The sequence below is a fragment of the Eschrichtius robustus genome, chromosome 4 (assembly GCF_028021215.1).
Source record: "Eschrichtius robustus isolate mEscRob2 chromosome 4, mEscRob2.pri, whole genome shotgun sequence".
Taxonomy (NCBI): domain Eukaryota; kingdom Metazoa; phylum Chordata; class Mammalia; order Artiodactyla; family Eschrichtiidae; genus Eschrichtius; species Eschrichtius robustus.
In genome coordinates this window covers 120,770,541-120,796,098 of record NC_090827.1, presented here as the reverse complement: position 1 = coordinate 120,796,098, position 25,558 = coordinate 120,770,541, and the positions used below count along the sequence as shown (strand labels likewise).

General features: G+C 41.2%; 2 protein-coding genes across 4 annotated transcripts in view; both read right to left on the bottom strand.

Annotated features, from left to right (window-relative positions):
• Window positions 1–735: 735 nt before the first annotated feature.
• Window positions 736–21,026, bottom strand: CYP2U1 (cytochrome P450 family 2 subfamily U member 1). 3 transcript variants are annotated; one of them, XM_068543278.1, is made up of 5 exons: window positions 20,453–21,026; window positions 8,549–9,184; window positions 6,184–6,345; window positions 4,836–5,003; window positions 736–4,085 (listed from the first exon to the last, which is right to left on the bottom strand). In XM_068543278.1, the coding sequence occupies exons 1-5, from the start codon at window positions 20,940–20,942 to the stop codon at window positions 3,910–3,912; spliced, it is 1,632 nt and encodes a 543-aa protein (XP_068399379.1). In that variant the 5' UTR covers window positions 20,943–21,026; the 3' UTR covers window positions 736–3,909. The 3 variants fall into 3 exon arrangements, with proteins under 3 accessions (XP_068399379.1, XP_068399380.1, XP_068399381.1); XM_068543279.1 differs by having other exon boundaries at window positions 736–3,990; XM_068543280.1 differs by lacking the exon at window positions 736–4,085 and having other exon boundaries at window positions 4,885–5,003; window positions 6,114–6,345.
• The window catches only part of SGMS2 (sphingomyelin synthase 2), a 102,604-nt gene continuing 86,058 nt past the window's right edge, over window positions 9,013–25,558 (bottom strand). The window contains exon 8 of the transcript XR_011073944.1: window positions 9,013–9,184. The gene's annotated coding sequence lies outside the window, so the exon portion shown is untranslated. The remainder of the gene's footprint in view (window positions 9,185–25,558) is intronic.

Here is a 25,558-nt window from a genome sequence, read left to right as displayed (position 1 = left end):
TGGTGAGAGCCTGCTTCCTGGTTCATGGATGGCTGTCTTTGCACTGCATTCTCATATGGCAGAAGGGGACAGGGAGCTCTCTGGGCTCTTATAAGGATCCTAATCCCATGCATGAGGGCTCCACTCTCATGACACAATCACTTCCCAAAGGTCCCACCTCCAAATACTATCACACTGGGATCAGGTTTCAATTAATGAATTCTTGGGGCACACACACTTTCAGCCTACAGCAGGGTGTTCTCAGGCAAGGCCACTTTAGATAGGGCTTTAGCGGAAGCCGTCCCTCAGGAGGTGACCTCTGCACTGTGACCTGCAGGAGGAAGACTGGGCCGTGGAAAAAGCCGGCGCTGGATTCATCTATAGGAAAAATCCATAGGTTCGGGTATTTTAAAAAACTCTTCTTCCTGAGCTAAGGAGTGTAACAGAGACAAGCACTCGATATTTCGCCACAGTGGGCTTATGTAGATTCGTCCCTCTCTCAAATAATGCTGGACTTTGACATGGGAAATAAGAAGCTTGGGCTGTGCTACAGTCCTGAGAGTAAGTGTGCTCTGAGAGGATATTTTAAAAGAATTATCCTCCTGTCTAGAGATCATGCTTATATTATCTGTGGCCATCTCCCTCTTTTTGGAAGTCTATTCCCTCTTCCTTTTCTTAACTTGACATCTGATAAAAGAGAATTTTGTTTAGCAATTTAAAGAAAACAAAACCCCCAAAACCAGACATGACACTATCTCAGTTAAAAGTAAAAGTTTAATGTAAGTTAATATAGCATCAAAAATCATGCTAATGATGAGGACTAAAAAGTAGGTATTAGGCAAACTTATAAAACAAAGTACTATTATTTTTACACTTCAAATAAATCATAAAGTAAGAAATTGTAAAATATCAACATGTGCAAGGGAGGCATTAACAGTCCTTTCAGTGATTTGCCACAAACAGATGTTTTAAAAGTGCTACAGTTTAAGGCATTATATTTTAAAGTATAATAAACATCTGATTTCAACATAATCTCACAGAAGAGTTTTTTTTCTCAAGTTAGCTACAAACTGTTTGGTTAGGGGGTACTGAAAATGCATGTATAAATCGAAGAGTAATAAACTTGCTAATGCAAAGTTACTAGTGCAATTCCGAAGTATATGAAATTCCAGATCAGAACAAACTGCCCTGCTCATGGTACAGGGTAATTCACACATGCATCATCCATCTGAAGTCTCTAGGGGCTTCCCTGGTGGCACAGTGGTTAAGAATCCGCCTGCCAATGCAGGGGACACGGGTTCAAGCCCTGGTCCAGGAAGATCCCACATGCCATGGAGCAACTAAGCCCGTGCGCCACAACTACTGAGCCTGTGCCCTAGAGCCCGTGAGCCACAACTACTGAGCCCACGTGCCACAACTACTGAAGCCCGTGCTCTGCAACAAGAGAAGCCACCGCAATGAGAAGCCCACGCACTGCCATGAGGAGTAGCCCCCGCTCGCCACAACTAGAGAAAGCCTGCGCGCAGCAACGAAGACCCAACGCAGCCAAAAATAAAAATTAATTAATTAATTAATAAAAAATGAATAAATAAAGTCTCTATAACAACCTCTCCATTCACTCACAGTGCCTATGCATTTCGTTTCTTAGTTTTTCTTTTTTAGTTAACAAAAATCCTCAAGGCACCTAAAGATTGGCCTGTATTTCATTAACCCATTTTGAAAATGCAGAGGGGCAGACTGGTATGAGATCAACGAGATCAACGCAGAGGGGCAGTATAGAGAAGTGGTACAGGAAGAACTCTCCAGTTACGAAGACTGGTAGGTCTGAAATGCACAGTGGTACTTTTTCACTACATGTAGGCCGTAACTCTCTAAGCCTGAGCTTCATCAGCTACAGAATGGCATCCTCTTACTAAACATTCTTCAAGAATTATGTAAGCATACCAGTAAAGCATAAAGTACGGTGCCAGCATGAGGAAAGGCTCAAAAGTATGGTTGCTTATGTTATTATCACGATCCTTTCTATATAAGGAGTATAACGGGAGAATAAAGGAAAGGGCTAGCCACTTTTGAAGCATGTTCTCTTTGGCCAGGCCAGCTCTTCATCGTCTAGGACTGCTCAGACATTTAGCATCCCGGCCTCATGGCAACAAAAAAGCCATTAGCATCCCCATCACGGTGATAACTGAAGACACACCCACATATCTCCAAATAGCCCCTGAGAGAAGTCATCACCTTTTTTGAGAACCGTTCTTTTAGAGGGAGTTTATTTGTCAAGAAACAACTTAGTTATCTTAAAAAGAATAAGAATGCCTTCCTGTCTTTGCAAGTCTTCAAGGATGAGATACATTAGGCCTGGTGGCAGGAAGAACAGTTAAGGAACGTTCAGTACAGTTTGAATCCTTTTCTCATAAATCCCAGTATTAAAATTCCAGAGCTCACTACTGAGGGCTCAAGTCAAAAGCTAGAGCTACATTCTTGTGAGTAAACACAGCAGAAAGGAATTCTGCCATGAAGCCACTTCTTCAGCTAGGCTCACTCTTCATGTAGTTGAAATAGAAGGCGGACGTATACATTCAGACAATAACCTTTCCTCAACATACTAAACAAGGGTCCACTTCATCCCATGTCTACAAAAAGTAAAAACTAAAATCATAAACAAAAAGATAATAACAAAACAAGTCCTCCAAAACCGACATAAGATCTGTGTCAAGAAAAGCTCTAGGGCTTCCCTGGTGGCGGTGCGGTGGTTAAGAATCCGCCTGCCAATGCAGGGGACACGGGTTCGAGCCCTGGTCCGGGAAGATCCTACATGCCGCGGAGCAACTAAGCCCGTGCGCCACAACTACTGAGCCTGAACTCTAGAGCCCGCAAGCCACAACTACTGAGCCCACATGCCACAACTACTGAAGCCCGCGCGCCTAAAGCCCATGCTCCGCAACAAGAGAAGCCACCGCAGCGAGAAGCCTGTGCACCGCAACAAAGAGTAGCCCCCGGTCGCCGCAACTAGAGAAAGCCCGCGTGTAGCAACGAGTACCCAACGCAGCCAAAAATAAATGAATAAATTTTTTTTTTTAATTAAAAAAAAAAAAAAAAAAAGAATCTGCCTGCCAATGCAGGGGACACGGGTTCGAGCCCTGGTCCAGGAAGATCCCACATGTTGCGGAGCAACTAAGCCTGTGCGCCACAACTACTGAGCCCGCGTGTGCCCTAGAGCCTGTGCCCCGCAACAAGAGAAGTCACCGCAATGAGAGCCCACGCACGGCAATGAAGAGTAGCCCCTGCTCACCGCAACTAGAGAAAGCCCACGCAGCGACGAAGACGCAACGCAGCCAAAAAGAAATTAAGTAAAAAAATAATAAGAAGAAGAAAAGCTCTAATTCATTGTCCCCTAAACCCACATCCTTCTCTGATGAAGTATTCAAGTCTGAACACCACTTTCATGTTGTCATGGGTCTTAAACAGGTAGATCTTCCTTCTCCTCCTGAATTTGTTCTCCAGAGCTTAACAGTGCTTTGGTGATGTCAGAAAAGATGGAGCATTTGACCATCATTCATGCCAAGATAGAAAGAGAAGTCAAATTTTGTTACCGTCATTTTCCACGTGGAATGACTGAGGCACTGAGGGATGAGAAGAAATGCTCATTGGTGGAGGCTGCTGGGAATAAAATCCGGATCCCCTGCTTCCGAATCCAGTACTTTCGTCGCCATCCCCCAAGTCACGTGCATTACTAAAACGGCTGAAGTTTCCTTCTGAGGAACCCTCCAAGATGAAAGGTCCCACATGCTCTACCCTCTTTCCAATCTCTCTAATCCAAGCCTAACCTAGACCTGCAGAGTTGCTGGATCCGCTGTCAATTACAGAAGGAAGAATCTGTTTAGAAGGACATGTATTTACAGTCTCTGCACCATCTCTTCATGGAGGTGTTCTTTATCTCTTTGAAATGATTATATTAAACGGATGTGGGGCTAAAGTTAGACCATATTTCCCAGTCAGGATCGGCTTCGAGTCCTTAGGCAAAGCAAATGTGAAACTTTGCATTAGGCTCACGAACATCAGGAATAATTCCATCTTTGCCAGCTGCTCTCCCATACATACCCGCTTCCCTAAAAGTTAGACGAGGAAAAAAGGTAAGGATTATAATACCATCCCTTTTCCTACCTCAAAAGGGATAAATTTATGAAATTTCTAAATTGAGTGTTTTAAAGGCAGACATAGAGAGTTTTGAAATAAAATTGCCACATATACCCCATGGCTTCCCACAGTCTATGCTGATCAGAATTTTTGCATACCAAGTTCACATTTTAACTCCTACTCATAAAAATCTATCCAGATCCTAGATAGGAACTAGAGACGGAGCCAATGAGGCGGGCTACCTTGTCTCCTCCATACTTACTTATTTCTTTCCTTGCTCTTACCTGGAAGATTAAGGAGAAAAGACATCAAATAAGAAGCTCTAGAGCATTCCTTTTCTATAGAAAGAAGCCTATATGCCCTAATCTAGGAACCTAAAAGAGGGAATGGTGAGATTAGAGAGCCCACCCTTTCACCCACCATTCAGGCAGGTCAAAAGCTGCTCTTAACTCCAGCAGTTCCCTGGGACTCAAACAATCACCTGGACAACTCAAAAAGGAAGATATCTAGTCATATTTAAAGATTTAAAACCAATTGCTTTCACTTTGTTTTTAAAATCTGAAATAAACATAGTGGAGATGCATTATCTAAATTATTTCTCTCTTATATTAGCTTGCCAAAAAAGAAACATTTTTAAAAGAGTATCATGAAATAATAAAAGATTCTTTTGGTTCTATTTCTTTTTTAAATTATACCATTAAGAAAATAAAAGTTTAACTGACCTATCCCAAAAGGAATAAATGTTTCCTTTTTAATAAGTTGTCCTTGATCATCCAGAAATCGATTAGGGTAGAAATCATTTGGTTTCTCCCAAATGGCTGGGTCTCTGTGTATTGACCACAAGTTGGGTAATATTATCGTGCCTTTAGGAATGGTATACCCTTGGAGCACTAAAACGAAACAAAACAAAACCACAGTATCATTCAAAATGCTTTTACTAATAACTCTTGGTATAAATCACTCTCTCAAAAAAAAAACACAAGAAAACAAAAAAAAAAGCCAGTTACATTTCTAGCTTCTTAATTTGCTGAGAGTAAACTTTGAGGTACTTGAGGGCAGAGGCAAAACCTTATCAACTGGCATCCTCTCCATACCCTCCCAGGACCCAGCCTGAGACAGGGCACAGGAGTTGCTCTGATGGATGTTGAGTTCATCAATTAAATCAAATGATAAAAACATTACAATTAAGAGAAAACATTAAAACAGAAATCATAGGGCATTTCAGGTGAACTTTCCCAAAGAATTACATATTCCTAATACTTGTATACAATTTTACAGTTCCCAGTCTTTTATATCACACAATACAATGAAGAAGGTAAACTGAAGTAAAGGGATGTACAGGGAAGTCAATGCTGGTTCATACCAGCTGACAAGTTCATATGCACTTTAAACAACGCCCCAAGGATACTGCACACACCTTGTATCTAATTTACACCGAAGAAACTGTTAAGTGATCCAATGTCATTTATACGTGATTGCCTCCTACAACTGTCTTATAACTAGATTTAGGCCCATTTCATCACGGGCTATCTCCAGAGGACGAAAACTCCTTGCTATGAGGGATGCTTACAGTGAGTCTGAGTGCCTGAATGTCAAGGACACTGTAGGTGAAAGGATGAAACATGTGCCTTCAGAATCAGATGGGCTCTTCTAATTCTTTAATACTTGTGCTTCAGTTGCAGAACCATAAAAAATGAAGTAGAATAATTCCCAGTTAAACTCCTTAATTTCATAATTAGGCTAGCTCTTCGGACCTCCAAGAACAGGAGGACTGAGAGGGGCCTTTGTTAATTCTGGAGTTTTTTTCTGCCAGTACAGCCACCTTAAACGGCGGCATAATTTGACCAGTGTAAGTGTGCACGCTCTGACGGCTAGAGAGCTATTTACCAAACAGGCGGGGCTGGAACGCCAGCCGGTACAGCAAATAAGGGACAGCTGAGGCGGAAGCATCCTCTGGACATTTGATTATCCATGACAACAAACCCTTGCCATGCCCTCACCTCAAGTCCTCTGGATGAAGGGGACGGGCTTCCCTCAAGGGCGTTCCAAGGAGGAAGGCCCTGGACTTGCCTGTTTTCTCTGAGGTCATGTGAGGGATGGAGAGTGGCACCACCACGCTCAGCCTCTGAACCTCCATGATGGTGGCTTCTGTGTAGGGCATCCGGGCCTTGTCAGTGAGGGAAGGGGCACGGTCACCACCAATGACCCTTTCAATTTCTTCATGAACCTTTTCTATACAGAAAAAAAAAGGAAAGCATAATCCAAAAGATAAGCCGGGAGAGACTGCCCTCCCATACACTCTTCCCATCACCATATCCACACAGCTGATAAGTCGGCAGCACAGGCCTGACTTGGCCTCAGTGAAGTGAAGCGCTGGTCAGATATTCCAGCAGAGGCAGCTGGTCCCAGGGACCCTGTACCAGCCTGGGACTCTGAAGGAGGATGGCAGAACAAACAGAGCAGCAAGGGGGAAAGCACTCTGGATTCAGGAGCACTCTGAATTATTCTCTCATATCAACATCTGATTGACTCTTAAGCTTTTACCTGTGACAACGTGTGGTAGCCCAACATGACCCCCAGTGACCCCACTTCTTGGTGTTCACAACTTTGTGCCATCCCCTCCCACTTTGTTCCAAATTGGTCTATGTGACCAACAGAATAAAGGAGAAGCGATGGCATGACCATTCTGAGCTTAGGTTATAAAAGACACTATGGCTTTTGTCTTGGCCACTTACTCTCTAGGGTCATTCACTGTGGGGGAAGGCAGCTGCCAGTAAAGCAGCCCTATGGAAAGTTCCAAGTGGCAAGGCCTGCAGCCAGCCGCCATGTGGATGAGTCATCTTGCAGGTGGATCCTTCAGTCCCAGTCAAGTCTATAGATGTTTGTAGCCCCAGGCCAACATCTTGATTACAACTTCATGAGAAATCCTAAGCCAGACCATCCAGGCTAAGCTGCTCCTAGACTCCTGATCCTCAGAAACTATGTGAAATAATAAATGGTTGTTGTTTTAAGATGCTAAATTTTGGGATAATTTGTTACTCATCAATAGTTAATGAATATAGGTAGGCACAATCCCACGTATAGTAGGCAGGAAATGGTCCCTCAAAGATGTCCACGCCATAATCCCCTGGAACCTATGAATATGCTACCTTATATGGGAAAAAGGGACTTTGCAGATGTGATTAAATTAAGGACCTTGTGATGGGGAGGTTATGCTGGATTTTCTGGGTGTGTCCAGCCTAATTACATGGGTTTTAAAATTGGAGAACTGGGACTTCCCTGGTGGCACAGTGGTTAAGAATCCACCTGCCAATGCAGGGGACATGGGTTCGAGCCCTGGTCTGGGAAGATTCCATATGCTGCAGACCAACTAAGCCCGTGCACCACAACTACTGAGCCTGCGCTCTAGAGCCCGCGAGCCACAACTACTGAAGCCCACGCGCCTTAGAGCCTGTGTGCAGCAACTGCCGAGCCAGCGTGCTGCAACTACTGAAGCCCACGCGCCTAGAGCCCGGGCTCCGCAACAAGAGAAGCCACTGCAATGAGAAGCCCGCGCACCGCAATGAAGGGTAGCCCCCGCTCACCGCACCTAGAGAAAGCCCGCGCACAGCAACGAAGACCCGATGCAGACAAAAAAAAAAAAAAAAAATTGGAAACTTTTCCCAGTTGAGTTTAGAGTCAGAGGGAGATATGACTATGAAAGAATGGTCAGAGAGATGCAACATTGCTGGCTTCAAAGATGGAGCAAGGGGGCCACAAGCCAAGGAAGCTGGAAATGGCAAGGAGATGGATTCTCCTCCAGAGCCTCCAGAAAAGAACGCAGCCCTGTCAACATCTTGATTTTGGTTCACTGAGACATGTATCGGGCTTCTAATGTATAGAACTGTAACATAACAAATTTGTGTTGTCACTAACTGTGTGGTTATTTGTTGTAGGAGCAACGGAAAACAAATACACTGTTCTCCCCTGTATCCTTCCACTATGAACTTCCACTGAAATTCACTACCTATTGGTACTGATGTGGCGGAACTAGCTCTGTGACCTTGTGAAAATCACAGAAGTTCTCTGGGCCTCTGGTCTCATCTTCAAAAAAGATGAATGGGTTCAGATGATCACTATGATTCTCTTCAACTCTAAAACAGTCTTCTCTAAAGTTCTTTCTTCATCATAGATTTCACGCAGAATCAGACCTGTAGAGATTTAAAGCAGATTCAAGCAAGCTGTGACCTTAGTGCCACTGTCTAGAAACTTGGAGCTTCGTTGTTAACACCTTACCAATTCCCTATGAGATGCAAGTATTTCCGTTTTGCTTTCCAGCCTGAAGACATTGCTTACTGACAGGAGCAACAGGATCACAAAGGTTGCTGATTTAAATGGAAATGAAAAAATATATATCCTGGTTTTGCCATGAATAAAGGAAACATCTGTTTATTACCTTGTATGTCGGGGTTCAGTGACATATACAGGAGGCACCAAAGCAAAGAGTTAGTTGTGGTATCAGTGCCAGCAATGAAGAGATCGCCAATGATATAAAATAAGTAATCTTCATCAAAACTACTATTGCTATTATTTTTCCTCTCCTCCTCCACATGGAGAAGATACATGTCTATGAAGTCCTGAGGGTTCTCTACATCCAGAGACTCTCGATGGTCTTTGATGATTTTTTTAAGGAAAATAGTTAAATCCTTTTCAATCTGTCTTAATTCCTTAAATGGTCCAAAGGGAAGGTAATAAAGCCAGGAGCATATGTTGACCAAGAGGAGCTGGGTGTTCAGACAGATTTCTAACGCTCGTGACATAAAATTAAGCATTTTCTTAAACTCACTATTGGTGTAATCAAAACGCTGGCCAAAGCACAAAGAGCAAATTATGTTAGAGACAGCGTTGTTGACAATGGGGAAAGGATTGAAGAGGACTTCTCCATTCTTCTGCATTTCCTCTTTCACGTATTTGAACTCCTCAATAATCTTGGGCTCCAAGCTAAGCTTTCCCAAGCCAAAATGACGAAGAGTTGAATGAGAGAACTTCCTCTGTTGTCTCCAGACGGGACCATAATGTGCGAATACAATCCCTGCAAAAGGACACCAAGAAAAGAAGGTAAGAAAGAGCAATGCTTGATGATTAATACTGAACAGGACCAACCATGAAGGGTATTTGTATTTCTCAAGTCACTTGTGCAAAGTTCATATACGAACAGATAAAGATCACCAGCCAAGAAGAATGACTAGCAAAATTTAGTTATCAAGATAGTGTATGTTTATAATAACAAAAGTCATATCCAATTTGATTAGGAAAATTTGCTATTAAGCTTATTATTATATATACTAACTCCTGGTGAAATGAAATGAGTTTCAATGTCTAGAGTTAGTGTAAATTACAAAATCTTATTTTCATAAGAGTGAATACAGACTAAGAAAATATTTCAGGCTAGATAAATGTGAACAGAAGGATAAGCATGGTTAACAGATTGCACATGAGGGCAGGGACAATATCTGATTTTGCTCATCATTAAAATCCAAACTTCTGGCATAGTGCTGTATACAAAGGAGGAGATTGTTAAATATAAGCTGAATAAATCAACAGCCCATTGGCCATCAAAGTTTGGATCAAATAACTGGCAGGTAATCTAAAATGTCTGTAGTTGCAAACAGCCCTAATTTAAAAACATCTGAACTCAAGGGCATTCACAACTACATCTTATTTGATTCTCACTTATGTTATACATCTTCCACCATCAAACCCAAAAGAATTACTCCCAGATGTTGTATCAGATTGTTCTCAAATTTTCCTTGTTTCCTGTCACTTACTCCATTCTCTTTTCCATGGTGTGCTTTATTGTTTCAGCGAGCTCTTCTCCTTCCATTTTTTCATCCACTTCATTCCTGCTACCTTCAAGGACATGCTTCATTCATTTAACAAATATTTCTGAATGCCTACTATGTGCTAGACACTGGGATGCTGTGAATACAGCTGAGAATGAAATAAAGACCTCTCTCAGTGGTTAAGTCTTCTCACAATCTTTTATACCTATATAAAATGACTCTCAATAGAAATATCCACATGGTCAAGTGTATTGGATTACTTGTCACTTCCATTTTCCTGCCTGGAATATTCCACACATCTGCTCAAATCTGATGTTGCTTTCTAGGCCTTTTGTTCAGGTGTTTTGTGACTTCCATTTGACATCATTTAGAAAATTTTTTTGACCCTCCTGTGTTGAACTCATTCCCTGGATTCTCTGTCTTTACCTTATTTCACTCCTGTATTTTGCTGAAGCCCATCCTCTAATGGTTTCCTGGGACAGGACACATCAGAGGCAAATTTCTAAACATTTTTAGAAAATGTATTTATTGTACCTTTCCCCCCCTCCATCAGAATTTTGAAGACATTGCTAAGAGTGCACTGATGGGTCATAAAACGTGTACAGCTTCAATGTGACTAGACATTATCGACTTCTTCTCCAAAGTGGAGAGTACACCAGAAGTAAATGAACGATCTCTTGTCAAATAGCTGCCATCACTTCGTAGTCCTCAACCTTTTATTTTTGCCAATCAGAGGGCTGAAATGCACCTCATCTGATTTTTATGTGCATTTCCCTGATTGTTACAGTGAGTTGGGGCAGCTTCTCGTATGGTTATTGGCCAGGTTTCCTATTCTGTGATTTGTACTTAATACCTGTGCAATTTTCTTCTTCTTATATATTCTACATGCATAGCAGACATTGTCTCCCATCATGTGAATTGCTTTTTCATGTTTTAATGCTATTACTTGATAAACATGTTTTGAAGGTAGTTCCATTGCTCAATCTTTTTCTTAGTGATTTGTGCTGCATGTCTTACGTTAGAAATCTTTTCCTACCACAGGTTTATAAATCTATTCTCTACTTTCTTGTAAAATTTAAACATTTGGCTTTCTCACATTTAGGCCTCTATAACCTACCTGGAATTTATATTTATGTTAGGTGTTCCTACTTATTGTGAAGAAGGAATCCACTTTTCCCCTTATTTTGATAACCTATTGTTCAAGCACCATTTATGAAACAGCCTCTCCTTTTCCCTACTGATCTACAACCTTTGCTGTACACAGGCAGCTCAGTTTATAGGTTTTCTAGTCTGCTATATTGTATATTGGTCTATTTATTTATGACTGTGCTTAAAGCACACTGTCTTAACTACTGTTACTCTATAATAAGATCTAAATAGACTTTATAATAAGTCTTAACATCTAATAGGGAAGTTCCCACCACCACCATCTTGTTCTTTTTCAAAATTGTTTTTTGATTACTCTTGGCTCTTTACTCATATTTATCAAACTTTAATCAGCTTGTCAAGTTCTATTTTTAAAAAAACACCTTTGAGATTTTGATGGGAATTGCATATAATTTACAGATTAATTTGAAAATTGCCTTCTTTATGATAATTGGACTTACCTGCAATCCAGAATAAATCCAACTTTGGTTATGTTACTTTCATGTTTTTTTAAAGATATTGTTGGATTTGGTTTCCTAATAGGTTGTTTTTAAAAATTCATATCCATACATGAAAATGGACTATAAATTTCCTTTCTCATAATGTATTTGTCTGGATATACTCACCTCCTAAAATGAGCCATGGTGTATTCTTTCTCTCTGGAAGAATTTGTCTATAATTATAATGGCATGTTCTTTTTTCCTTACGTTTATTCTTTTGTTGTTTTTCAGATATATAAAATTAGCTATCTAACTAATTTTCAGATCTTTACCCTAATAAAGGATAGTTAAGGCTGTACAATTGCCTTTGGGTGCCACTTTAGCTGCAGTCCACCAGTATTGTGTGCATGTCTTTTCAATGCATTTTAAGTATAAAAATTTGGGGACTTCCCTCGTGGTCCAGTGGTAAAGAATCCGCCTTACAATGCAGGGGACGCTGGTTCGATTCCTGGTTAGGGAACTAAGATCCCACATGCCGCGCGCCATGACTACTGAGCTCGCGCACCTCAGAGAGCCTGCGTTTTGCAAACTACAGAGCCCACGCGCTCTGGAACCCTCGCACCACAACTACAGAGCCCATGTGCCCTGGAGCCTGTGCACCACAACTAGAGAGAGAAAACCTGCGTGCCACGACTAGAGGGAAGCCCACACGCCGCAACGAAGAGCCCGCATACCACAACAGAGCCTACATGCCGCAACTAAGACCCGACCCGGCCAAAAATAAATAAAATAAGTAAATAATAAAATAACTTTTTAAAAAAAGTATAAACTTTTTTTCTATAATTATTCTCTTTTGCCACCTAGATTAATTTGGCTTATGATGATTTTTGACATTGATGAGGCTAGGTTTTTAGTCTAGCATGTGATTTTAATAAAATTTCCAAATAAAGTTGAGAAGAATTTTTATACAAGCAATTGTTGGGTATAGGGTCCTCTTTCCAACAGAGAAAGCTACATAACTGTCAGACTCAAATCTTCTTTATCCCTGCCAAAGTTTTATCTGCCTGATCTATCAACTATTCAAATACTTATGTTAAAATAATTTGCACTAATGGTGCATTTGTCAATTCCTTTTTTCAGTTCTGTAAGTTCTTGCTACTTGTAGATATATATCATGGCTATATATTTATATATAATATATAAAATATTTTAAAATTAAGATATATAAATATATAAAATTAAAATGTATTAAAAAATTGTATATACCTACATTGTTAGGTACATATGTATGCTAGACAACATTGTTAGGTACATTCAAATTTAGAAATAAATGCCCTCTATTAGTTTTTCCAATATTTATTTACAGTCCCCTACATGTCAGATACTAAGGGCATACAGATTTAAAAGACACAGTCTTTGTTCTCAAGATGCTTCCAGTTTTGTGAGGAACTGGATAAACCAACAACTCTAATACACTGTTGTATGTTAGACTGTATTGAAGTTGCATATTGTACTGAATGTTGTATGGTGGATTGCACTAAAGTTACACAGTTGGAATGCATGGTATTGAATGCTGCATTGTTGGAATGCACTGTATTAAATGTTGTATGTTGGAGGTGTATTGAAGTTGCAATGTAGACAAAGGAAAATGCACCATGTCAGCTGAGGGAAAGCAGTACTTCTCAGAGAGGACATCTGAGCGATACTTCGTTTGTAAATAAGGATGTGTATGAAGGCACATTTTAGAAAAATAAAGAACTTGGGGGATGTTAAAGAGGGTACAGTATTTCAAGAGGGCTGAATTATCTTCAGGGAAAAATTCAGGTTTAGATAAGGCAAGGAAATGGAGGGAACCTTCTCAAAAGAGACTAATATCTGGGCATTAGGTATTTGACAACAATCTGACAGGTATGAAGTGCAAGATAAGAGGTGACCAAGGAGACAGTGCCGGAGAATGCCAGGGATGAGAGGCAGGGACAGAATGAACGGCCTCAGGGTTTCAAACATTACAAAATACCCATGTCATGAAGCCAGAATGGCTTAAAGCAGGGGTCCCCAACCCCCGGGCCATGGACCGGTATCGGTCCGTGGCCTGTTAGGAAGTGGGCCAAACAGCAGGAGGTGAGTGGTGGGTGAACAAGCAAAGCTTCATTTGTATTTACAGCCATTCCCCATCGCTCGCATTACCACCTGAGCTCTGCCTCCTGGTGAGTTGTATAATTATTTCATTACATATTACAATGTAATAATAATAGAAATAAAGTGCACAGTAAATGTAATGCGCTTGAATCATCCCGAAACCATACCACTCCCTCCATCTGTGGAAAAATTGTCTTCCACGAAACTGGTCCTTGGTGCCAAAAAGGTTGGGGACCACTGGCTTAGAGTCTTAAGAGTGTTTGGAAGAGGTTCAGGCACACCCTGTAGTTGCTGACATCTCCATTCTTAGCCCTGAATGTATACAATGGATGTACACAAAGACTTCATCTCAAGGAGGATAATAACACTGAAAAATAAACATGGCTCCAAAGCAAAAACCAGGACTATTGTTTGGGAATGACAAAAACATACTCTCAAGCTAGTCTGGCAAAAAGGCCAGTTAGGCTGTGGATGGAACCAAAAAGCAGGAAGAGCTGGGTGTTACCACCTCGGAGAAGATTAAATGCCACAGAACTCCTCTCTGCACCTATTTTTCACTTCTTTCTTCCTGACTGACTTCATTCTTTCCTACTGTGAACCAGCTTTTCCAAGAACTGGGAGCTATCTTGAGATGCCCATTCTCCCATTTTCACCACCGGAGACAAAAGCCCTCTAAAGCCCTCTATTCTCTAGTTCTAACCTGAAAAATTCTGGGGAAGGACTCAGATGTTTCCGTCAGGTATTCCATGGTGATACCAATTTGGAATACTTTACATTTATTATTTGGCTTGAGGTTTCCAAACTATGCCACAAGTATCAATTCTTACCCCAAAACTATGTGTGGATCGATCTGTAGCTATGAACTCTTGAGTTCTGTGTCCAGCCCACAGACTCACTACCATCACAAAAAGGTGAGATATTCTGATCAAATCACCTTTGATCAGGGGTCTATCCCCTGACTAATCACTGTGGCCAGAGAGGGGAATTCATGTAAAGATATGGCATCTCCCGTTCCAACCACAGTTAATGGATACAAAAGGGTGGTGGAGCCAGAGTTCCTCAGAAGAAGGGGTTGCTCTTGTCAGAGGACTAGGTGCTAGACAGTTGAAACAAAAATCTACCTCAAACCAAACAAAGGATAGGCTAAATTAACTATGATACATTCTCACAAAGGAATATTGTCAGTTCTTAAGAACTTTGTAGAAAATTCAATAATATGGAAAAATATTCATAATATTTTAAGTGATAAAAATAATTTTAAAGAGTGTGAAGAATATATTTCCATTTCAAGGAAGCAAATATATTTTTTAAAATACCTGTACATATAGAAAAAAAAATACTAGAAGCCTGCCACAGATTGAATGTGTCCCTTCAGAGTTCATATGTTAAATCCTAATGCCTGGTGTGATGGTATTTGAAAGTAATCTTTGGGATGTGATTAGGTCATGAGGATGGAGCCCTCATGAATGGGATTAGTGCCTTTATAAAAGAGGCCCCAGAGATCTCCCTTGCTCCCTTCACCATGTGAGGTTACAGACAGTTGTCTGTGAGTCAGGAAGCTGGCCCCCAACAGACACCAATCAGCTGGCACCTTGATCTTGAATTCTCAGACTCCAGAAATAAATTCTGTTGTTTATAAGCCACCTAGCACATGGAACTCTGTTACAGCAGCTCAAATAGACTAAAACAAAGGTGATACATAAAAATGTTAATAGTGGCTATCTCAAAATAACACTGGTCACAGATGATTTTCAATTATTTTTTAAAATAATTAAAAGGAATTCTTTTACTCCTGTTCCATGTTTTATGTTTTACAATAAGCAACATATATTACTAAAATAAAAATAGTTAAAATACATTAAATTTGATGCAATTCTATGTTGATCACACATACGTTTTCTTTCTCTTGAAGCAGAGAAAGTGTTATCCACTGATTATATTTGCCCTTCCCTTCCATAGGGTCATATAAGTGTCCCTCTTAGTGGGAATTCAGGCCTTCTTGAAATGAGCACGTAACTATTTAAAATATGTACTTTACTGCATTTACTACAAGATTCAGTTATCTTGTTTTCCTCATTCATTTTCAAATAGCTCAAACGAACTTTCACTTTCTATCTTTATTTCCTAATTTCATTTGTATCTTGTACCCCTTCGAGGTAGTCAATCCTGACTGGTCTATCCTGTACTTCTAAAGTTCTTCAAAATTTCCTTTTGCCTCCCATTTTCATGTCTTTGCAATTTCCTTTGACTCTTGCTCCAAGTCTCTAGAAATCTCTCAAAATTAGAAGTAATCTAATTTCTATCAACAGGGAAACAGATAAATTACAAAAGCTAGAGGTAGAAAGATACTTTATAAATATATGACATATGTAAGGTTTTAAAAAACATACCAAATAAAGCTATGTACTGTTTATGAATCTGAAGCAAATGTGAACAGTGATGAATGAGTTTATATTACTCTCTGAACTTTATATTTGAAATATTTTAAAATAAAAATGTGATGTGCATAAACCTTTGAGAAGAAACAGACCACACTTAAAGTACTCTTTTGGTAGCCTTGGCTCTGACTTTGTAAGTTTTTTTATTGAAGTATAGTTAATTTACAATATTATATTAGTTTCAGGCATATAAGACAGTGTTTCAAAATTTTTAGATTATACTCCATTTAATGTTATTATAAAACATTGGCTATATTCCTTGTGATGTACAATATACCCTTGTAGCTTATTTATTTTATACATAGTAGTTTGTACCTCTTAATCTGACTTTGTAACTTTATTAACTATTCCTGCTCAGGAACAAAATCAGATGGATGAATAAGTATGATGGGCATACCTGATGTAGAACATCTTTCTGGCCTATCTACCTTACTATAATTTTTATGCTTAAAAAGAACATCAACTTGTCTAAGCATGGTAATTTGAAAAACTCAAATATAATAAATAACCTCCCTACATTCTAGAACTTGCTGGCAATGTGTTAGTGAACTATTTCCAGCACATCACTGTTCATGAAATATTCCTTCTCTTCCAGTCTCACCAACTTTAGCAGCAAAACTCTTTTTAAAATATCTTATAAAAATATAAACATTTAATAACGTTATTGGCCTCTAATTCCTAATACCACTTTTCTTTCTCTTAGAGTCTAGGCATCCTGCTTCTGGACAACTTCACATTTTACAATTTTGTCACTGGAAACAGCACTAAAGGTGGCTCGGGCACTCCTCAAATCTTGCTGAGCTGAGCTGCTCAGCCTTTCACTCCCGTGCCCTATCTTCTTCAGGATGACCATGCCATCCAATTCTTGATCTATGACGGCTACCCAGAACTCTTCTGCTTCTTCATCCTTCGATGGGCATCTTGAAATAAACTCACATTCTTCCCTTTTATTTTTCACTCTTGAAACAATTCCATTAAAAGATGCCTTGACTATCTACATTTTCCTATTCAGATGGCCTGTTCTTTATTCCAAGTTAAATCGACAAGCATTTTCCTTGTGACATATGGTTCTTGCTTTACTTTCTCCTGTCAATCACTTTCACCAGCAACATAAATTTCTTACAGCACATTCGCCCAACACATATCCACCAGAATACCAGAGCAGCATCACCTAAAAAGTCCTAACTGTCTCTTGGAGGAATTCATGCTTTAGTTGAGATGCTGAAGCACCAAATTACCCCAGGCTCCCAGGACTTTCCAAAATAAGGAGGGATCCAATAATAAGCTGTGATCCAACTAATACTTAGAAACTGCCTTATTATAGATTCTTAACCAAACTATACATCCACCAAGAAGGACCTCGAAGAAGAAAATCTAATTCCTACCTTTAAAAATCAGGAGGAAAAGACAGATGAGCAACAAAAGTGACAATATAATGTGGTAAGTGCATCAATAGATGTATGTATGTATCAATAGATGTATGCACGCATTCATTCATTTCTTGATTACCTGCTCTGCGACAATTAGTAGGCATACCGTGGTTAACAAGATGAGCCAAATCTTTGCCCTCACAGAGTTCACATTCCAATGGTAGGTGGGGTTGGTAATAGGCTAAATGCTTTCAAAGTTTTTAATGAATGAGGTTAGTGAAATATAAATGAGATAAAGTAAGTTGTGATATTAGGCAGTGTCTAAAATAGTAGTGAAAGGTGACAACTGGCCTGAGAGATGATAAGGAATAAACCAAGTAAAAAATTATCCCAGGGGACTTCCCTGGTGGCGCAGTGGATAGGACTCCGAGCTCCCAACGCAGGGGGCCTGGGTTCGATCCCTGGTCAGGGAACTAGATCCTACATGCGTGCCACAACTAAGGAGCCCACATGTTGCAACTAAGACCCAGTGCAACCAAATAAATAAATATTTAAAAAAATTTTTTTAAGTTATCCCAGGCCTAAGGACGACAAAACCCAGTAGCCTGAGGCAGTCACCAACTTGCCAGGAATCAGCTTTGTGTGTCCAGAGCAGACACTGTACTTGAAATGTACAATAAAGGGAGAGTGGAAAGAGATAAAGTCAGAAAGGCAGGCAGAGGCCAGATCCTTTGGGGCACAGTAGGTCTAGTATGGAGTTGGAAACAACTGGTTTCAGTGGGGGGAGCGAAATGATTTGTTCTGATTCATATTTTTTTTTTTTTTTAAAGAAATCCCTTTGGCTGCTGTATGGATAAAAGATCGGAGCAGAAGCAAGCAGGCTAGTTAAAAGGCTTCTGGAGTAAGAAACGAAAAATGATGGTAGCTTGGATGAGATGGAGATGGAGAGAAGTGAATGGATACAGAACATGGATATATCTGCAGTAGGCTGACAAGACTTATTGACTGGTAGGGAATGGGATGAGGGTTTAACCGAAAACAGTAGTATCACAGAGAAAACAGTAGCTCACCTCTACCTGGGAGGATAGAGAAATATGTCACAGAACACATTCTCAGAGAGGTGACATTTAAGCAGGTATGAAAAAATACAACACAAGTGTTGGTGAGGATATGGAGAAACTGAAACATTGGTTGTTGCTGGTAGGAATGTAAAATGGTGCAGCTGCTATGGAAAATGGTATGGCAGTTACTCAAAAATATTAAACATATAATTATGAGATGATCAAGCAATTCCACTTCTGGATTTACACCCAAAAGAACTGAAAGCAAGGACTTAAACAGATATTTGTAGACATACCATGTTCACAGCAGCATTTTTCACAATAGTCTAAAGATGGAAGCATGCAAGTATCCATCAGGGGACGAATGGATGAACGAAATGTGGTACATACATTCAATGGAATAGTATTCAGTCTTAAAAAGGAAAGCAATTCTCACACATGCTACAATATGGATGAACCTTAAAACATTATACTAAGTGAAATATGTCAGTCACAAAAGGATAAATATTGTATGATTTCACTTGTATAAAGGACCTAGGAGAGTCAAATTCACAGAGACGGAAAACAGAATGGTGGTTGCCAGGGGTTAGAGAGTTTTTAAATGTTCAATGGGTTTTTAGTGTTTGTTTCATGGTATAAAGTTTCAGTTCTGCAAGATGAAAAGAGTTCTGGAGATAGTGGTGATGGTTTCACAACAACGTGAATGACTTAATGCCACTAAACTGTACACTTAAAAATGGTTAAGATGGTAAATTTTATGTTACCTGTATTTCACCACAATTTTTTTAAAAAGAGAGAGGAAAAGAAAAGCAGGTGGGAGTTCTCCAGGCAGCCATGAGAATGGAAAAGAATTCCAGGTAGAAGAAGCAGCATGTGTGAAGACATGGAGAGGGTGAGGTATGAACTGTGACACGTATGATTTGTTTTTCAGTGGGACATTTAGAATATTAAGACCATCATTACAATTCATTTAACATCCTGATGCAAAATTCTGGCTTAATCAGATTCTGAAAAGCCTGGATCTCTTTATACCACATGCCAGGAAGAGGAAGAAGCAGTTCATTCACTTAATAAATAGCTATTGACTCCTATATGTGCCAGGCAGGACAAGGAATAACTCTGTCTTCCTAGATGTCAGTCTAGTGGTGAAGACTCACATTCAGGCCAAGGTTACAAAATTATGAAGCCTCAGTATTGATAAGTGCAGTGAAGGAAAAGTACTCGTGCAATGAAACTGGTTCTAACAAGGGAGACTAACTTACCTGGAACGGAAGTGAGGAAAAAACTCCCTGAGGGAAAGACATTTAAATTAACACCTGACCGAAGGGTAGGATTGACACAGACGGAAACACCGTCTGGGACCCGTGCCGGCCAATAAGACAAAGGGGAACACTGATAAACAAAAAGGGCAAATGTGATATTCTATTGCAGCGGATAACATGTTTACCAACGCTCAAGACTGCCCAACATAGACTTCCATAAGCAGGAATCACAGAAACTATAAACCTATTGTATATTAGGTTTGCCAATTGGCTCTTAATCGTGTTTTCTGGACTTACTATCTTATGGGGAAATAATCTTCTTAAACTCTTGCACCCAAAACGCAAAAGGTATAAATATCCCTCTCTCTTTCTAACACGGCCGAAGCTTCTCGTCGGGAACACAGCCTGAAGAGGCCTTGTTCTGGGAAGGAGCGAATACTGGAAAGATGGAACCTATCACAGCTGCAGGGGATCTCAAAGGCACCGGGAGTGGGAGGCAGCGCCGCCCTCCCCCTCCGGCGCTGGGTGCAGGTGTGAGGCAGGCTGGGTGCGCGCGGCCGCAGGGGGCACAGAACTCCCAGCCCCGGCGCACCTGCAGCCCCATCCGCGCGCTCACATGGCCCGTGACCCCCAAGGCTCCCGCGGCCGCGGCCCAGCTCACCCTTCCCCTTGGTCAGGATGTAGTTGAGCGGCATCCGCGGGCGGTCGCTGAAGACCTCGGCCTGCTGCACCAGCGCCTCGCGCACGCTGTGGAAGTCGTTGAGGACCACCACCAGGTAGTGGCCGATGAAGAAGCTGTAGATGTTGCCGTACACACGGGCCAGGTCTGCCAGGAGCAACTGCACGCCCAGGCCCGAGGTATTCAATTCTCCGGTCCTTGCCCGCCGGTACGGCCAGCTCTTCCGTCGGAGGAAAGGCGGCAGCAGCACGAAGCCGAAGTTGCCCACCACGGGCCAGGGCGTGGGCCCGGGGGGGATGCCCCGCTTCGGGAGCCGCCACAGCCAGCTCCAGCCCAGCAGCGCGGCGAGAACGAGGAGCAGCAGCGCGCCGCCCGTGGGGTCCAGCCGCAGCAGCCCCGGCGGCGCGTGCAGGAGGCGCAGAGGCCAAGGGGAGTCCTCGACGGGGGCCTGGGGCAGCCCGGCAGAGGCCATGGCCTGTGCGCCCGTGTCCTCAGCCCCGGTCTCCTACCGCTAACCCCAGGAAAGGACACGCAGACACCGATACTCAGCCCCAAGACCAACTGCCCTGGAAGTCCGGGGGCGGGGAGGAGCGAGAGCGGCGGAGGCCGCTCCGGATTGGCTGCGCCCACCGCTTCCTCCCCAGCCCCTCCAATCAGCGACGCCCGAGAAGAAACGGGGACGCACTCGCAACCAGGCTGTGGCGGTCCGCAGACTATGGGCAAGCTGTCTGGAAGTCGGCCGCCCAATCCGGGTCGCGCCCCTCCCCTGGGTCGGACTTGGCTGTGACCGCCCCTGAGAAAAAGGATGCTCGCACCACATCCTTACGCTCTGATTGGTTACCGGATTTCCTGTGTTATTTGTCAGTTGAGTGCTTAAACCGTGCCAGGTCAACAGGCCCCTCGTATGACTCAGCCTCAACACCAGCAGTTCTACCCTGAGCTGGGCGAGAGGGGTCCCCGCCCCATCTCCTGGTAGCAAAAAGACAGGGTTACTGCTTTATCCATATCGGGATTCGGAGGAAGAAATGACCCTTTCCTCCACCCACTGACAGCAGGATGATGGAAATGCAATGTGTAGAATTAGTAGATGTAGGTGGCCAACGCTCCGGAGAAAGGATGGGTGGGGAATAGTGGGTTGGGTGGGGTGATGGAGTAAAGCTCTTATAACTTGCCATACACGGGAATATCCCTTTTACGTGGCGAGTGAAAGTTCAGCGTCCGTTTCAGCTTGTGGCCTGGGTAAAGCCGAAGACCTAATCCAGAAATTTACTTGGAGGATTTAAGTAGCTAATGATATAAAAAGAAAATCAATAGGGTGAGGAGTGGGTCACAATATCATTATAACTATGCTGAGGTTGAGATTTTAAGTGAGAATTGTGTAATGCTTTCAATACAAAGTCCTTTAATTTTCCGTAATTATGGCTCCTAGGCACTTCCCTTTTCTGTCTTCTACAGGCTAAATCCTCTGGTTTCTCTTATGTTAGGTTGACACATAGAATTGTCGATATTAGACCATTTTCTGTCTGCTAAAAGGCCAGTCTCATATAAATCAACTTAACTGATGATAATGAACAAATGTTTCCCGTTTTCTGATCCCTTTTATTCTTTATTTCACATTACTGTTCTAATACTATTTTTGCCATGCTCTTCATAAATTATTTTAAGCTTCCCCAAAAAACACACCTCTTATCTTCTGTAAGTAACCATTGTTAGATTACTTTTCTCATTTTTTTTCAATTTAGAGAATTTAAAAAATTTTACCACTTGTTTGCACAGATGATCTTCAATATGTCTGTCATCTGATTCTCTTCATACCCTGTTCTCCAAAATAGTAGCCACTAACATCTTTCCTTACAAGCAACTTAAATTCACAAATGATTTTAAAATACTTGACCATGTGACTAATTTAACGACCCTAAAAGACACCCTCTTATACAGGATATAATTACATTCACATTGTTTTCCTAAGTAATTCTATTATTTAGGCTAACAGCTCTGTAATGCAGATAGGAAGTATTATGGGCTGAGTTGTGTTCCCCCAAAATTCATATGTTGAAGTCCTAACCCCCAGTACCTCAGAATGAGACTGTTTGGAGATAGGGTCTTTAAAGAGGTAAAGTAAAATGAGGTCATATAAGTGGACTGTAATCCAATATCACTGGTGTCTTTTTAACAAAAAGAGATTAGGACATGGACAGACAGAGGGAAGCCAACATGAAAACACAGGGAGAAGATGGCCATCTACAAGACAGGGAGAGAGTCCTCAGAAGAGATCAGCCCTACCAACACCTTGATCTTAAGAGTTCTAGCCTCCAGAACTGTGAGGAAATAAGTCTGTAGTACTTTGTTATGGCAGCCCTTGCAAACTAATAGAGGAAGCTACATTGTTCATAATACATACTATGGACAAACTATTTTAAACATGAAACCACATAGCTCATCCAGTGCTTCTTAGGGATGAATTTCCCCAAATGATATTCAGGGCTTTCTTGCCAGAAAAAGGAGTACTTTCTGCTCCATCCTTCCTATTTTAAATAGATGAATAATATAATAATGAGTAGCAGTAAAGGAAGAGAATACTAAAAGATCTTTGGGCTGGGGAGAGAGGGAAAGGAAGACAAGAAGGGCATTAAGGAAAACATTTTAAAATTGAATCCCCCAAAATAATTTTAAACCACTCGCTTTCTCACTGGAATCCTTTTTGCTGTACATGGATTTCAGCCAGAATTGTTGGTAACAGTATATCCAAAATATCTGTACTATTATTTTGTTATCAAGAGTGGTGTTGGGCTTCCCTGGTGGCGCAGTGGTTAAGAATCTGCCTGCTAATGCAGGGAACACGGGTTCCAGCCCTGGTCCAGGAAGATCCCACATGCCGCGGAGCAACTAAGCCTGTGCACCACAACTACTGAGCCTGCACTCTGGAGCCCATGCACCACAACTACTGAGCCTCCGCTCTAGAGCCTGCGTGCCACAGCTACTGAAGCCCAAGCGACTAGAGGCCGTGTTCCACAACAAGAGAAGCCACCGTGATGAGAAGCCCACGTACCGCAGCAAAGAGTAGCCCCCGTTCGCCGCAACTAGAGAAAGCCCGCGCAGCAACGAAGACCCAATGCAGCCAAAAATAAATAAATTAAATTAATTTTTTAAGAAAGAGTATATTGGCTAATTCTCATATTTTTGTGAATTTTTCTGTTTGGACAATTCATTTTAAATAGCTCCAGCAGCAGATTTCTCTTCTCTTGGAAAGGCTGTCGTATAGCAAAACAGCCTTTAATAACTTTTTCTGCTTTTGAGCTTAACTCTCTTTAATCTTAAGACCTTTTGGCACTTGCCCAAACTCTGGTGTTACCCCAATATATAGGCAGGTCATTCAAAAGTCTGCTCACTAGATTAGTTTCTGGTGAAATTTAGTAACTTTGTTGGTAGTTCAACATTGCACCAGACATATAACTCCACTGTGATGGACCAGCTGTAGCTACTTATGACCGGGATAATCACCCTTAATTCAATGGTCAAGGGCAAGCCGCAGTTTACCTCTTAGAATGAACTGTCCTTTTGCATTAGAAAAAACTGTTTTCACACTAGCAATTCATCACTCATTTTTCTGGATGTTTCTGGAGAGATACAGCAAAACAATTCATGCGTCTGATTAGTGTACAAAATGTGGGGAAGAGGCAGAGTGGAGGCTTTGGAAACATAAGCTTAAACACCTGACATTGTTCTCAACTGAAATCCAAAAGCTTGTAACATATGTGTCTTGTATTAAGTAGAAAATTCTAAATCCTTGCAATTTAAAAATTCTAAAATTCCTTCCAATAAAATTTAAAAGTTTTAAAATCCCATGAATTTATTTTCTGATTAGACTTGAATATATATTAATGAGTCAGGTAGTATCAAGTGCTTTACTAAACATTATCTCCAATCCTCACCATGACATTGGGAGGTAGGTTTCTTCACTCTCATTTTACAGAAGGGACGGACATGATGATTCAGAAAGGTAAAGTAACTTGCTTAGGAATTAAACCTAGGGGCTGAGTCCAAAGTCTTTGGATTTTCCACTTCAGCCTTTATTTTTCAATCCATATTTTTGGCTAAAATCTCACAAAATACATATAATATGATGGCTACTGAAACATTTAAGTTATAAACATCTGATGATTTGATAAGTGCTTCAATTATTTTAAAGCAAATTATTTAGAGGCATGACGGGCAATTTCCTTTTCATCGAAGCCTCATAAATTCTGTTAATATTCCAAACACAAAAGATGATATTTAAAAAAACTCATTCAACAAATATTTGCTGTATGTGATAAGAACTTTATTAGACACTGGAATGAATACTAAGACAATTCCTTCTCTTAAGGAAATTTGGTATGTTAACAGGACATATTTTTTGAAATCTTATATCAGTGAGTGTATCTCACATTTTGACAACTAGTTTGTATGTACCTTTTAGGGAGGAACTCAGATTCAGAGAAGTAAGGTAAAGTTTTCAGGAGATGAGACTTCAGCTGAACTTTCAGGACAAGCAAGATCTGGATATATTGATTGATACGTGAATAACTTCAGAGCTAGAACTATGGTACCTAAAATATTTAACTGAATTTGGCTAACACTTAACCGAATGTGTATCTTGAAACAACATCTTTAGTCTCCCCAACAATTCTGTGAGACATGGACTATTATTATTTCCATCCCACTGATAAAGAAACCGAGGCACAGAGGTTAGGCAACTTGTTTGACGTCTTCCACATCCAGCCAGCACTGGAAGAACCGAGATCCAGACCCAGAGAGCACGGGGCCACCATGTCACACTGCCTTCCTGGGTACACAGGTGACGGTCTGGTTGGGGGAAGCACCTCACGTGGTTGGACTGGGCGTGGCAGCGCAGAGGACCGGGATGAGAACAGCCTCACCAGGACAGAGGGCGCTGCTCATTGAAGTAGTGGGAAAGTGCCTTGCAGAGACAGGCTCACAGATCACCAAAAGCCATGGGACCCAAAGAGCTTAAGATCTTGCACAAAAAAGTGCACTTTGCTTTTAAAAGATGTATTTGTATAAAATCAAGAAACCCAGGTGTTGTGG